Here is a 16,094-nt window from a genome sequence, read left to right on the forward strand (position 1 = left end):
TGAACTGATTGGATCTGGATGTGCTTTAAAAGTTAGAACCAAAGGATTTGTTGGATTCAATTAAGAGAAAAAGTCTGACAACAAACTCACAACTATCAACAACTGAATCTAAAAAATAACAAAATCCAACTAAGCAAACCAGAATAGGAACAGAATCATAGGTATGTGGCTCACTTGGAGGGTTATCAGCTGGGAAGGGGAAGGGAGAAATGGGGAAATGGTGCAAGGATTAAGAAGCATAATCAATTGGTACAAAATAGACAGGGGGATGTTAAGAATAATATAGGAAAGGGTGAAGCCAAAGAACTTATATGCATGACGCATGGACATGAACTAAGTGGGGTGGGATTGCTGGACGGAAGGGGGGTACTGGGCAGAGGAGAGCAAAGGGGAAAAATTGGAACTACTGTAACAACATAATCAATAAAATATACTTAAAACCTTAAAAAAAAAAAAAAAAAAAAGAGAGAGAGAGAGAGAAAAAGTCAAGGATGACTCCAAGGTTTTGGGTCTGAGTATCAGGACAGATAGAATTGGCATTCACTGAGCAATGAAAAGGAGCAGGTTTTGATGAGCTCAGTGGGGGGTTTGGTTTTGGCCATGTTAACGCTGAGATGTTAGGTAGGCCCGTTGGATATATGTGGATCTATGGTTAACTAATAGTCTCTGTTGAGGCTGTAATTTGAGAGTTGTCAATATGTAGATTTCACTTAAAGCATCAGGTTGAATGACATCACTTAGGACACTGGCCTAGAGAGAGAAGAGGTAAGACCCCAAGACACTCCAAAATGAAGAGGCCTGAAAGGTGAGAAGAACTAGTGAAGGAGACTTCACAGTACTTAGAATAAAATCCACCTTTCTTACCTTAATCATGACCTGGCCCTTCTCATTGTCTTTAACCTCACTCTTCAATCAAACAAGATATTAAGTTTTTGACGCACACGAAGTCCTTTCCTGTGTCATGGCCTTTGTTTTTGCTGTGCCTTCCACCAGGCATGTTTTTACCCAGGTTCTAATTTTGGTCACCTCTTTCTCCTACCACAACTCTCAGGTAAATTGTTACCCTGAGTTTTCCCTAACCACCTTAATTTCCAACCGAGTTTTTCTCTAACTACCCTAATTCAAAAAGGACAAACCTGACCATCTCCACTAAATTATGGCTCTTCCTATAATCTGAAATTATTTTGCTTGTTTTCTATCTGGGAGCAGTTTAACAAACCATTACTGCCTGCCAAATAGAAGCTCATATTCCTCCCTGCATGTAACTTTCTGAAGAGCAGGGACCTCAACCTACACTGGCTCAGCAATCAATTCTGCGTCTTCAATATTTATTAACGGAATGAATCGCAGGACACCGACAGACTTTCAAACACAAGAAACGCGCCAGGAACTCCGCCCTGTCTCAGAGTAGCCTAGAGCACAGAATGCTCTGCGCATGCGCTACTGTTCTCGAGCGCTAAGGCCTAAACCCGCCCTTTTCCCGGGGCTAGCTTCGCAGTGCGCACGCGCACTGCAGGGACTGTCTGTTCGTTTGTCGCGCTGTCAATAAAGTTTTAGTGAGGAGAGGTTTTCCTTTTCTTTGGCAAGATGGCGGAGTACGACTTGACTACGCGCATCGCGCACTTTTTGGATCGGCATCTAGTGTTTCCGTTGCTTGAGTTTCTCTCCGTAAAGGAGGTGAGTGGGGTTTTAAGTGCGAGGAAGTTGTAGGAGTGGGTGAGGTGCGGGGCAAGGCCGAAAGGCGGCGGCGGCAGCCGTAGGCCTGGCACACGTGTGGGGCGGCCGCGAGCTTGGTCCCGGCCGGGCACTGAGGACCTTCTGTTAATTTAGCATCGTCGGATTCGATTGGTAGAGCGGAATTCGGTCTCGAGGAGGGGTGAAGTGGCAGTATGAAAGAAATTCAGGGAAGAAAGCTGTCTCTGCTTTACTTGTTGAGGTGCTAGTGCCCAGGGGACTTCCGCGTCCATTCCTTTCGGGAGTTGACGATTCGCTGCTGGCTTTGCTGTGGTGACGCTTCTAAAAGCAAATGGGAGGGTTAGAGATTTTTATTTTTCTTTCGTGAACTGCGGGAAGGGTGTACTTGGCTTGCCGGGTTGTTTGGATTGATTTTCTTACACTATCCACTATGTACTTTAATTCCATAAAGTTGTGAGTTCTTTATATTGAGTTTTTCTGGTCGTTTCGGTAAGTAGCCACTTGTGCAAGTGTGGCATATTTTGTCGGATGGGGACGGGGACCCCGACCCTCCAAAAAAGCAAAACCGACAAGTTTGAACTTGGAAGTTCTTTTCCCGTTATAGATAGATAGACTTCCAGTGATTTGAATTGATGGGTGACGTTCATTTAGCTATTCAAGCGTTACTGAATAAGTACTTTGTGACTCTGGTACCTCAACTTTTTTTTTAATGTCTCAACCCTAAAAGTTTTGAAATAGTGAGCTTAGGTTCTACTTTGAGTTCATTGGGAGATTGATGCAGTTTAGTAGTCAAAGTAGTATTACTGTGATGAGGGGATCAGAATACAGGCCAGAAAAATGAGTGAACTCTGTTTCTGGAAGCAGATTGCAGCATAAGTCTACTTTGGGAACTCTAGATTTGGCAAACAAATTCGGTGTCCCAACAGCAATACGACAAAACAGCCCTAAAAGTAAACATTATATTGTTCTGAGAACTTTTCAGGTTTAGGTCTTCCTGGTGGTTAAGGTTTATTAGATAAAATCCTCAAATTCATATGATACGAATTTAGAGTTATATAGATAACTCTAAAGTTGTTGATGTTAGGGAATACCAAATTTTCGAAATGTTCAAAAATGTCATACAGCTTAATCTTGAAAAGCTATATTTTTGCCTTGGTTTTTCTTCACATAGGATATACCTACCACCTATATTTTAGAGTTTGGCCATAATAACCCAGTTTGCATTCTGTTCTCTTTTCTGGATAGGTAAGGATAACTCACCCCAGCTTAAGGATAGGGAAATAACCATATTTTGAAATCTTTGCCAGCTACTTGTAGAAGTGCTTTTTTATATTTCCATTTTTCAAGACAGATAAAGGGGAGGAAGATAAGTGTAAATTAGTATTTCGTAGGACAAAACAAAAATCACAAATGGCAGCTGAGAATCAGTACAAGGGCCCAGGGCTCCCCTCCTTGGTGAGAATGTTTGTGAGGTGGCCTAATGCACCCAAGAGAAAGACAGTTGCTGGGATATTTGTTTAGCAATTTACCAAGTACAGGGCTACCGAGGAAGTGTGACAAATCCAAGGTAAAATCCAGACACCTCACCGCTAAAACCTTACCTGTACTTTAGAACAGAGGAAGGTCTATAAGTATAAGGCAAAATATGATGTGTCAAAGTTAAGTACTAGCAGAGTTCTCTCAAAATTGAGGAGATTCTAGTCAGTGGGCGAAAAGACTTTGAGGAAGAGAGGCTTTGAGTTTTGAAGGCTAGGTGGTTAGAGTCCAGGATCGTGATACATGAGGGCAATTCGATACGTTGGAGAATATAAGCACCATGAGAGCAGGAACTGTGTTCTTTGCTGTGTTCTCAGCACATAAAATAGAGTCTGGCATAAAGGCATTTAATGATTATTTAATAAATGAATAAATGAACATATATTTGTGTGTACTGTTTTTTATTCTCATGTGAAATGAAAGGCCAGGTAAAGTTTAGGGTTCTGGGCACTGGGGTCCTACTTGGATTAGGATCTTGGCTCTGTCGCTTAATACCTCTGTGCCCTTAAGAAGTTTCTTTTTCATCTTAACTAAGCATTTACTTATGGATAAAGTGTTGGTACTACCACCAATCTCATGGGTATAGAAAAATCACATGGGATAATGCATATACGAGGGGGGGATCCAAAAAACATAATTTATTTATAAAAAGTTGTGTATTCTTCCATGTTTAATTTCAGTCCCCTTCAAAGTAGTCTCCATTTGATGCAGTACACCTATCGAGACATTTTTTCATCTGCTTGTTGTATTAAATGTGGTCGAGGGCATGGAAGTAATTCCAGCAAGGAGAATGAGTCAGTTGGAGGGCTGCCGCACGCTCTGGCAGGTCAGCATCAAGCGGCGCAAAGACCTCTCCTTTTATTGAGTTTTACAAGTATAGAAATCAATAGGGAGGGTAAGGAATGAGCTCACAGGCACATTCCAATATTGATTACAATATACAATTACCTGGGATTACAACAAAAGGAGGTTAATATGTAAACTATAAAGAATGATTCCTATCAAAAGCAAAAAATAGGAATTCAATCATCTATTCTTTTAAGACTATGGGAACAGATACACTGTTCCTTAAACATTAACAGAAAGCACGCAGGGTTAAGCACTACCTGTGCTCGGCTTTGTTTGGTTTCCTTGCCAACATCAGGGAAGATGGAGTACTCAGCAAGATTCCTTTTAAGTCACAGAATGTCTTGAAACCTTGAGGCCTGATCAGTCAAAGACTGTCGGCACTGGCGAGGCCAGCTCGCCAGCTCGGGTCACAGAATACCTGGACCGAGAGGCATGAGAACATGCCTCAGTTTAGGAACCTTGATTTCCAGCATCACTGCTCAAAACAGTTGTTGAACTTATCAATTTTGATGCCTTTTGTGCTTCTGCTGTTCTTTGTTTACCTCTTAACACAGGGGACAAAAGGGTTACCCTTGAGGACTTCTAGGAAACAGTCGCTTGGGCAAAATCAGATGAATAGGGAGGGAGGGGTATGGGGGTCATGCCATTTTCTTGGTCAAAAAACTGCTGAACTGCGGTGTGGACAGATGCTCGTAAATCGCCCATCATGAAAGGGACGAATGTGTTGAAAGTCTTCAGAAAGTTCACTGAAGCTGATTACAGCCTCTCACAACGACACCAGCTGGTACACTGATACACGTGGGTACCTAGAACACTCACCTGGGGTGATGGGGGAACCTGTACTACAAAGGGCCCATCCTTCAGAAGATAATTCTAGGGGTGTTTTTGGCATGCCCCCCCCCCGCCCCCCTTGTAAAGCACTTAGCCTTGTGGAACAGAGGAAGTATTCTAATGGTTCTTGTTAGGAGATTAGCCTCCCTGTATTGAGAGGGGAGTGATATAGCCAGTTTGGTTTAAAGAACGAGGTAAAGATGAAAATGGTGACAAGGAAACAGACTAAGGAGAAGTACAAGGATTGATAAGTGTGGAGGACCCAACGGAGATTGGAAATTTTATATTTATAGAACTAATGGTGGCCATTCTCAGAGTAAGGGGAACAGTGGATGATTATTGTAATAGTATAGAAATGTTCGGCGGTCGTCTTGTAGATAAATATCATTTAGAAATTAATTTTTTTAAAAAATTGCTCATCAACAGAGAAAAGCACAAATGTGACATTATATTTTGAAACATTTTATAGTCATAGTCATCCAGAACATAGAAAATAGATGATTTTTTCCCCCAGAGCTAAAGATTGATATTGAATTTATTTAGTTGGAGAAAATGGATGAAATCAGTGATACCACTAACAAGAAAAATCTTTGAAGTAGCCAAAAATGATAGTTAAACTCATGTAGAAAATAACAACCAAAAAGGGTGATACAAAAAGAGCAGAGGGTAAGCTGAGGATAACAAAGCATTTTTTAAATGGTTTTTTAGAGAGAGAGAAACATTGATTTGTCATTCTACTTATTTATGTGTTCATTGGTTGATTATTGTATGTGCCCTGACCAGGGATTGAACCCTCAACTTTGGTGTATAGAGATGATGCTTCAGCCAACCGAGCACCCTGCCTGGGTGGTAAGAAAACATTTTAATGGTAATGGTAGAACAGGTGATGGATTTAAGTTGGAAGTCTCAGAGATGAGGTACTGGATGAAAGTTGTTATAATTTGAAAGGTAAAGGACTTGGGTTTTTGAAGAATTATCATTATGGATGTAGGATTTGTGGAGGGTGATAGCAAGAAGAGGTGTCAAAAGATTTTTAATCTGTTAAAAAGTAGGAGCTGTTTTCAAGAGGTTACTAGACCCATGGTTGGGAAACTGTATCTTGTAAACCAAATACAGCCCTCTGTGCCTGTTTTGTATAGTCTGTAATCTAAAAATAGTTTTTAACAAATGAACTTTGGCAAACATTTTCAATTATGGAACACTAAATTTGTACCCCAGTTAAGTGAAATACTTCCTGCCCCAAAAGAATTCCATACTTCTCATTAGTAGATCTATATTACAAAAATTTTCACTCCATTATTATTATTGCATATTAAAAAAAAAAAGAATTGTGAAAACTTGTTTCTTACAGTATTTACATGCAGTATCATTGATTTTTGTTTCTTGGCTCTCAAAGTGTAAAATATTTACTGTCTGTCCTTTACAAATTAAGTGTGCTTATGAGGCAAAATTTAGAGAGGATGATATAAGTAGAGGCCAGTAATGTCTGATGAGAGAGGAGCAATACTTTGAATGTACAGTTGAGAGAGACAATACAAATTAAAAGCTATTGATGGTTGGCAAGGAGAGGTGGCATGCTAGGAAAAGGATGTTTTCACCTAAGACTTAAGTAGGGTTTTTATAGGGCAGACTGAAAGCTTCAATTTTTTAAGTAACCTTTTTATCATGTATAACATTTATACAGAAAAGCACACAGATATAAATTCTTTTTTTTCAAAGTGAACATAATCCAGATCAATAAATAAAATATTACAAAATTCTTAAAACCCTTTTTCTGACCTCTTTTAGTCATTACTCACACCTCCCAAAGGTAAGCACCAGTCTGATGCTAGAATAGTTTTGCCTGGTTTTGATTTTATATCGATGGAATTAAGCATTCACCAGCATGTACAACTTTGTATGACTGCTGTTATTCAACGTTGTTTGTGAATATGATTCAAATTTTAGGGTGGCAGTAGTTTGATTTTCAGTGCTGAATGTTAATCCATTTTGTGTGTATGTCGTAGTTTATTCAGTCTGATGTTGACAGACGTGGCTGTTACAAATAGTGTCTCTTTGACCATTATTGGAGATGTCAGTTCTCTTGGTACCTAGGAGAAGAATTGCTGGGTCAAAATGTATGTTTAACTGTAGGGAATAAAAATAGCTTTCCAAAGTGGTTGTACACCTGCCAGCAGAATAAATGTTTGTTACTCTACATCCGCACTAACCCAGGTATTGTCGGGTTTTTTAGGTTTTAGTGTGGTTTTGATATGCGTTTCCTTTTATGATTAATGAAATTGAGAACCTTTCAAATGTTTGTTGACCATTTGGTTAAATTTTTGGAAAGTGCCTATTAGTCATTCAGTCATTTTCAAATCCATTTGTCTCTTACTATTTTCTAGGACTTCTTTATGTAGTTTGGAAAATTCCATTTTGATCGCATGGCTATACCATTTGACTGCCTTCATCTTTTCTTTTCCTGGTGTGAAATGTGGGATCTTCCTGTGTTTTTTTTTTTTCCCTTGGCAAAAGAATTAAATTTAGTATAAAACATTTTTCTTTTGCTGAAGCCTTATATTGATGACTATTCAATTAAAATTTTATTTTTATTGCTTTCTCTCTCTCTGAGTACTTTTGTGTGGAATTTCTATATATTGCTTAATACAACTTTATGTTAATGTGAGTTTGCTTATTCAGTCCCTGTACTCTGGGTTAAATTATATTTCTCAAACTCTACATAGCAAAACCTGATGTGACATGGTTGAGTTAGAGAATGGGTGCTGATTATGTTTCAGTGGTGTGGATGGAGAACAATTATAAAGAATTGTAACTAGTGAAAAAATATGTGGTGGTAAAGGAGATGCTACCTTAAGTAGAGATGTGTAGGCATCACGTGGGTGTGATATACTAAAATGATAAATAGCTGATTTCTAGTTACCTTAATGTAGAGAAGAGACAACTGTATTTGCTTACCAGTGAAGTTTGTGTGGTTGTTTATTTAAGCACAGTCTTGTTCTAGAAAGGATAAAAGGTGGCCTGTAGGGATACTTAAGACAAGATAATCAGAAGTAGGTGGGAATGGCTCTGCAGTGTACAGGTACTTTCATTTTTAAATTATTAGGTAAACAAAATATTCTTATGTTTCTGCAGGTTGATTGCTTGCCTTCTGACAAGAGGTTGAATTAATAGTATGTAGTATTTTATTTTAAAAATACTGTTTCAGGAGGTATACTTCTAGGTGAACTAATTTTATTATTAATCATTTTATTTGGAAGAACTTTAGCGTATTTATTAGAACATAATTTTCTCTTGCAGATATATAATGAAAAAGAATTATTACAAGGAAAATTGGATCTTCTTAGTGATACCAACATGGTAGACTTTGCTATGGATGTATACAAAAACCTTTATTCTGATGATATCCCTCATGGTAAGTTTTGTCGTTAGGACTGAAGTTTGTTTTGTGGACTGAGGATGTGTGAATTAAAGTTTTGTGATTTTTAAAAGCAGTTTAGCCAGAAGTCTTAGTCATTATTTAAAAGTTCTTTGGATGAAAGGTAATATTAAGATTATAGGTCTTTTAAAGCATATTATTTTCTTGCCATAAAAGGTGTGAAACTACAGTATTCCCTCACATATCGTGGGTATTACGTTCTAGACCCCGCCCTCCGCGATAGGTGAAAATCCACGAAATAGGAACCTTACATTTATTTTAGTATTTATATATATTTTAAGGCTTTATAAACCCTTCCCACACACTTATAAACTGTTCCCAGGCCCTTACTAACCTTTCCCACTCACTCCTTTATTAACCTTTTCCACACTTTTATAAATACTACTTATGTTCTTAAACATATTCTACACTCTTAAACCCATGTAACTAACAACATATGTATATAGTACCGCAAAATCCTGTGATATAGCAAAAAATCTGCGATAAATAATTAAATATAATATTTTTTAAAATCCTGCGATACAGTGAGGCTGCGACAAGTGAACCGCGATATAGAGAGGGACAACTGTAGTTTTAAAACATTGTCATCAAAGATCTTTAGTTCATAATATCACCAAAGTTATGCTTTTGAATCAGATTGTTACCTTAGAATTATCTGAAAATGTTTCAGTGTTTTGGTTTGCTAACTTTTTCAGTTAGCATCTTGTGTGCCTTAGAGATTTATCTTTCATTTTAAGCATCTGGGAATAGCTATGGTCTTCAAAACTACTGTCCCCAGGACTGGCACCATCAGTTTACGTGGGAGAGTTTGAAATGCAGATTCTCCAGCCATACCTCAGATCTACTTAATCAGAAACTTGACTGAGACCCAGCACCCAAATTAGAGAACTACTGGTTCAGTGTTTTCCAAATCCCTGTTTTCTGGTAATAGATGTTCCTTAAAAAAAAAAAAAAAAAGTGGTTTTTATAAATTTGGAAATACTAAAAAATTCCATATCATTCCTTTATGCACATGGTATTTTAAAACAATCTTAAGAACTCTTTCAGTAGAGAAATACAATGTATTTTGTTTAAATTGAAATTTCTCAAAATTTTATTACAGGTCCCCTTCTGTGTTTGAGAAACACTCCAAATTTATACTTTATAATATTTAGTGTGGAATTATTACACTAAACCTTTTTACTTATATTACAGTTTCCTGCAGTAACATTTGCTCTTTAAATTTTAGTTTGTGATGAAAAAGTAAACTGTTTCTTATTGAAACTTTAAAACATATTAGCAGGGTAGGTTATGTGTGTTTTCTCTGATTCTTCATGATACAGTAAAAAGAAACTATAGAATTGGGTTTGAGGGATACAGAACTACATTTATAGTAAAAAGAAAGATTATTGACTGGGTTTAAATTCCATTAAACCTACTTGAAAACCTGTAATAATAATAATACGTAAACTCCTTTGAACCTCTGTTCAGAAACTCTGGGATAACATATTCACCTGAGAGAATTCGGTAAGGATAAATATAAAAACACTGGGAATGTAGTCTCTGAAATGAAGAATTAGATCACTGTTCCCTTGACTGGTCTCTCTCCCCTCCCCCAGGTTGGATCTGTATATTCCCCAGTTTTTCTTAAAAGAAAAAAGAAGATTCCCTCTTCCTTCATGTGCCTTTGCAGAGCTAGAAAAAAGAAATTTGATCTAGGGAAGTTACTGAGTTGGTGGTTACTGGCATATGAATCTATTAGGGGGGATACATACATGCAAAATTTAAATAAAATGAAAAATTTTGCAGAGACATTCTACTGCGGAGCAGTATAGTTAACATTATAGTACTCCTTTGCATTTTTAATTAGCTTTGAGAGAAAAAAGAACCACGGTTGTTGCACAACTGAAACAGCTTCAGGCAGAAACGGAACCAATTGTGAAGATGTTTGAAGATCCAGAAACGACAAGGCAAATGCAGTCAACCAGGTAACCTCTGCTTAAGTGGAATTATAAACATTCCCTTTTCTAGATTAATACAAATGTTAATTCAAACTTTAATTGATTTCTTTATATATTAGTTTTCATTAATCATTATTGTGTAGTGACTGAAAAGTCCTTAATAATAAATGTTAATACGTACTAAATTATTTTTAGAACTTTACCATTTACCTAAATCTGATTCTGTTTTATCAGTTTTATCTCCTTCGCCCCTTCTCAGTGTACATTTGGCAATGTCTGGAGACATTTTTGGTTGTCACAACAGAAAGGGTGGGTTCTGGCACCTAGCAAGGAGCAGCCAGGGATGCTGCTAAACAGCCTACAATACATTGGATAGTATTCTGCTCCCCCCAAAAGAATTATTTAACCCTTACGTTAGAAGAACTGAAGTTGAGAAATGCTGTGCCTGGGCAATACCTAGAGCACACGGGTTGCTAGTAAGGAAAACCTGAGCTCGCTTTATCAGTTTGCTACATTCTCCTGTATCCTTCCAACCTGATGCCCAGCCCAAGGAGGGTAGTGTAGAGCTGATAAGGTTATTTTATTCCTAATTTCTCCTTAGCTAGAAATAGACTTATTGTTTGGCTTCCAAAGAAAGCATGTTGCTTTAGTCTGACTTAATATATATCATTAATTGAAGCTCTTTAGGGTATTAGAAATGTTTAAAAATAAAATTATTAAATCAAAAATTGCCATTATGGTAAATCTAGCTATCAGTATATTCACTTGAGGAATTGTGAAAGATTTTGCCGTGTTGTAACTTTAGTTTTTATGTGATCAGGCCACATTTTAAAGAGGTTGGCTCTGAATTTTCATTTGTGATTTGGGAAAGTGTTAACAGGTATTTTTTTAGAAAGGCAGCAAATACTACACTATTACTATACCATATTATAATGTAATCTACTGGGCCACACCATATTTTACTACATGTTTTGCTAAGTTTTTTAGGGTACAACAGAAAATTTAGGATTTAAATTCCAAATGTAATCAAGTTACTTAAACACTGGAAAGTAATGAGATTAGGATATGAATAAGGTGAATATGGATTTGTTCACCAGATATTAGAAGAGAGGACTCCCGTAGCTTGATAGACACTAAATTGGAGATAAATGAAAAGATGGAATTATGTGTTAAAAACTTGTAACCTAATTAAACATATAAACTACTTATTTTCAAAATACGAACTTCTCCCTGCCAACTCCCCATTTTTAAATTTTATTGAACACATAATGTTTTGCTTCTCATACTTCCCTAGAAATACCCCATCAGCCAGAGGACAGTGAGAGTGTAAGGAATGTTACACAGTTATTCACTATGATCCATAGCAAGTATTACTTTTTTTTTATCTTTTTATGTTGAATTTCATACACATTTCATATTCTGTAGTATAATTTTTTCATGTTAATTTTCGTGGTAACATATCCACCCTTCATTAAATCTTCAAGTAAAATTAAGGTCCTTTTAAATACATGCCATAGCATATCTTTTTGTGAGAAGCATAAAAAAAGTTTTTATTTTTGAAAATGCCTAGAAGGTAGGCAGTTGTACCCATCTATCACTTGTTTCTTGGTGTCTTTTTATCACTTTACCATCCTGCTAACATATCAAATTATGCAAAGCTTTAGAAATTAAATTGGGTTATTTGACCCTTTGGTATGGATAATAATTATATAGGGTATGTAGCAAACATATCAGGTAGATTAGGCATGATTTATTAATCTTGTAAATTTGCTAAATCACAGTCCTTGTGAAAAATTTACAAATTGGGGGGGCAAAATTTATATATAGGATTAGTTCCTGCTAGTTTGTATAATACAGATATTCCAATCTCTGTTCTATAAGAATATTTTATCTATTGGAAATGTACCCTCAAGAGAGCAAATACAGATACTCTTCACCTTATAGTGGGGTTATATCCTGATAAACCCACGGTTAAGTTGAATATATCGTTGATCAAAAATGTATTTAATACACCTAACCTACCGAATATCATAGCATAGCCTAACCTATGTTAATTGTGCTCAGAATGCTTTCATTAGCTTACAGTTGGGCAAAATCGTCTAATGCGGTGTAGAGTGTCACTTGTTTATCCTCATGATCACTTGGCTGACTAGGAGCTTACTGCTGCTCTCTAGCATCATGAGGGAGTTATCACACCACTTGCTGCTAACCTAGGAAAATATTAAAATTCGAAGTGTATCATTTTTGCACCATCGCAAAGCTGAAAACTCCTAGGTCAAACCATCTTATGTCTAGGACCATATGTATCCTTCTCAGTAGGTTACTATTGGGTTGGCCCAAAAGTCCGAACGGTTTTTTTCTGTAAAAATCACATTTTTTACTTTCACCAATAACTTTATTGATTTGGATATTTTGAGTATGTCGGCTATCTCCCACTATTGGCTTCTAGTGGGTAAAGGCCAGGGGTGCTGCTGAACATCTTCCAATGCATAAGATAGCCCCACAGCACAGAATTATTTGGCCAAAATGTCAGTAATACAAGAAACTTTGAAAACCACTGTCGACATATTTGATCAGTCACAACACCCTCTCCATACACTGCATGAATCTTTGTGTTTTTGTTGTGTTTTTACCTTTCTTGAAATAATAAAGCATAATCTGAAAATGTTGCATATTTTCTTCCATCTTCAATATTAAAAGGACTGCATAAAAATTCACCAATTTTGCTTTTTTTTTTTTTTGCACACTGATATGACAGCTCTCACACACAGTCTAACAAAATTGTTTCAAACGAAGTTAACGACAACTAAGCACTAGTAGAACCATCCTGTGGAAATAAATGAAACGGACTTTTTGGCCAACTCAGTACCTGAGTGGACTATTGACCTGACCATAAAAATACTCAGAATGTTCTGGTTTTATTATTGAAAACATCTCTAAAGGCATTACCTTTGATGTGAAACAGAACACATGATTTTCAGTTGGGACTCAAAACATCTGAAATGAATTTTAAAATTTACTGTTCTTGAGTTTCTATTCCTTGTTTGAAACACGTAATGTTCTGCTTCTTCTATTCTGGAAATCTTATTTTACTTCTGGTGTTTAGGTATTAAGATAGTGGAAGTGGCTTATTATGTGGATAATAAGTTAGAAGTTGGATATGCTTATTTTTTCCATGGACTATAAAATGCAGTAATTTTTGTTTTTTATTAAGGGATGGCCGGATGCTGTTTGACTACCTGGCAGACAAGCATGGTGTAAGTGATGTTTTTAAAAATTTTGTAGTTGTTATGTTATAAAGATAATTAAAGAATAGTGCTATGTAGATAGATTCTTGACTCAACAAGAATATAATTTCCAGATTCATTTATTAAGTATAATACCTGGTATATTTTTGAATTGGTGGTGATAGGAAAATAATATACTTAATTCTCAGCAGAAAATCTCAAAACTTTGGATTTAGTTTTCCAGAATAATCAAATAGCATTTTATATTTCTGATGAATTAACAAATAAGTAAAGACAGAACTAAATTTGAATTAGAAATGCCTTGAGTAATTGTGTAATACTTTGGTTGCTTTGTGGAATAGAGTAGCTCTTAACATTATTGAGTCCTTCAGAAATCCCCAAATTCAAACTAAAGGAATGTTATGGGCTTTTCTAGCCATCTCCCAATCTCCTTTCCCTTGTGTTAGCTCAAAGCATGAGGTTTTGTGTATAATCACTTCTGTAACTGAATTCAAATTTTATCATTCATTTAACAATCACCATAACAAGAGGCATGCTGACCGCTGTGTACATCACCTTTTCTGGCTTCCACATAGAATGTTTAGTGGATTTGTTAATCTAGTCCAGAACCCTTCTCTTGGATTTCTTCACTTCTGCGTGCATCAGCGTAATTCTGGGGCCAGTTTCCACAGGGGATAGTTTACTGTACACATTATTTGTACAGAATCACAAAACCTTACCGGGATGGAGAACATATGTTTGTTAGTTGTCTAAGCTCAGTCAACCAGTGAAGAGACTCACTCATCAAACCTTCAGCAGCAATTCAAGTTTGTATCAGTTGTAACAAAGTAGGTGTCATTATAATTCATAATATTTTGAGGCCGGAACTATGAATGTTAAACTTACCAATTCCTAATTTATGTGTTAAGGGTTATGGTTATATGATTCTCTGGTCATTTATTTATTTTTGGTGGCAGCTTTGGGGATGCTTTGAAAGAATTGATTTCTGAGGGGATTTAAAAAGGCAAATTTTAAAACTCAAAATTAAAAAGTACAGCTTCATGTTTTTTTGTTTTGTTTTGCTTTTAGTTTAGGCAAGAATATTTAGACACACTCTACAGGTATGCAAAATTCCAGTATGAATGTGGGAATTATTCTGGAGCAGCAGAGTATCTTTACTTCTTTAGAGTATTGGTAAGTAAAATTTTTTCTTTGTCCTCTTTTGTAGGATATCCTTGACCTCTCAAAACATGTCTATAGATTTGGGTTTGTCTGTAAGTTTTCAACAGTTGGTAAAAGGAGGGAAAACATTTTTTTCCACAGCAAAAACCAAATAGATATCAGAAAACCTATACAGAGATCAAATTTAGGAGGAAGAATGAACTTGTCCTTGAAATCTACAGATGTGGGGATGACTGATTTGTTATTTTATCTATAATTGTATTTTAGCATTAGCAGAATTCTCTTGTAATTGTTTTAATATTACTGTACAACACAGTGAGTTAATATTTATTGAATAAATCCATTATTCCTGGATAATTCAATTTATTAGCTATTATCCTGGATAATGAATCCAAAATTCAGTATTTAATACTATATGTATTCCTTAAACTTGTTCTAAACAACTACGGAAATGATATTTGAAAAGATTTTATGCCTTAACTTTTTTCTATTGTTTCTTTTTGTAATCAGCTATTAGAATCTAAAGCTAAATGGTTTTCATTATGCAGGGGTAGATGAATTTAAATGGCATTATTAGTGCGAATTTTTAGTCATAAGTTGCTCTGTTTGTTATTACTTGTCTATTTGACAAGTTCCTAGATTCAGTGCTTTTGTTAGGAAAAGAGAATTGTGTGAAACTAAAGAAAAAAATCAGGTCTTCAAGTTGACACTTTTCCTCACTGCCTTCTCGTTAGGTAATTGTATTAATAAATACTCTCTAGAGTTGTCAGAATGCCCTGGTTTTAACTGAACTCTCATTTGAGAAATTATAATTTGTTACTCACTTTGGATTAGTAAGTAAGTGCCTAAGTCTCTGATTTCTCTAGTTAATGCTAGAAGTTGGGAAATGACCTCCTAAGACAGGGACTTTATATCTTCCAGCCTTGGAAGAGTTTGTTTCTTTTTTCTATTTTCTGCTGCTTTTTTGCTTTTAGCCCAGCATGCCACAAGAAAAGAAAAGCCGCACAAAATGCGGCTGCTATTTTGGTGGTTTTCTTGGAAATTAACTTTATTTTTTTGTGAGGTTTGGGATTGGTGTTATTAATTCAGATAATTTCTACACTTTACTTTGACAGCTTCATTTTTAAAAAGTACCTTTCTCTAAGGAAATAAGATTTTTAGTTTATTTCCAAGATTAATTTCAAATCAGAATATTTTTCTCTTGCTCCCATTTGTAAGCAAATTCTTAATTTACAGAATAGCTGTGATTACCTTGCAAGTGCATTGAAGGTAATCAGTGATGCTAAACTTGTAGTGACTTATCAGAAAATTCCATCAGTTTTACTTTGAATATTATGAAGGATTTAGGAGAGCAAAAGTTGATTACTTTGGAAATGTAAACAGCTTAAACCAGGATTG

At 36.1% G+C, this 16,094-nt stretch overlaps 1 protein-coding gene across 1 annotated transcript in view; it reads left to right on the forward strand.

Moving 5' to 3' along the window:
- The first annotated feature begins 1,556 nt into the window (after positions 1–1,556).
- EIF3E (eukaryotic translation initiation factor 3 subunit E) overlaps positions 1,557–16,094 on the forward strand; it is a 43,077-nt gene continuing 28,539 nt past the window's right edge. The window contains exons 1-5 of the mRNA XM_090283446.1: positions 1,557–1,677; positions 8,209–8,323; positions 10,197–10,314; positions 13,502–13,544; positions 14,604–14,708. Of these exons, the coding sequence (XP_090139572.1) occupies positions 1,588–1,677; positions 8,209–8,323; positions 10,197–10,314; positions 13,502–13,544; positions 14,604–14,708 (471 nt within the window). The 5' untranslated portion in view covers positions 1,557–1,587. The remainder of the gene's footprint in view (positions 1,678–8,208; positions 8,324–10,196; positions 10,315–13,501; positions 13,545–14,603; positions 14,709–16,094) is intronic.

This window comes from Furipterus horrens, unplaced genomic scaffold, assembly GCF_987537825.1.
Source record: "Furipterus horrens unplaced genomic scaffold, mFurHor1.1.pri manual_scaffold_7, whole genome shotgun sequence".
Taxonomy (NCBI): Eukaryota; Metazoa; Chordata; class Mammalia; order Chiroptera; family Furipteridae; genus Furipterus; species Furipterus horrens.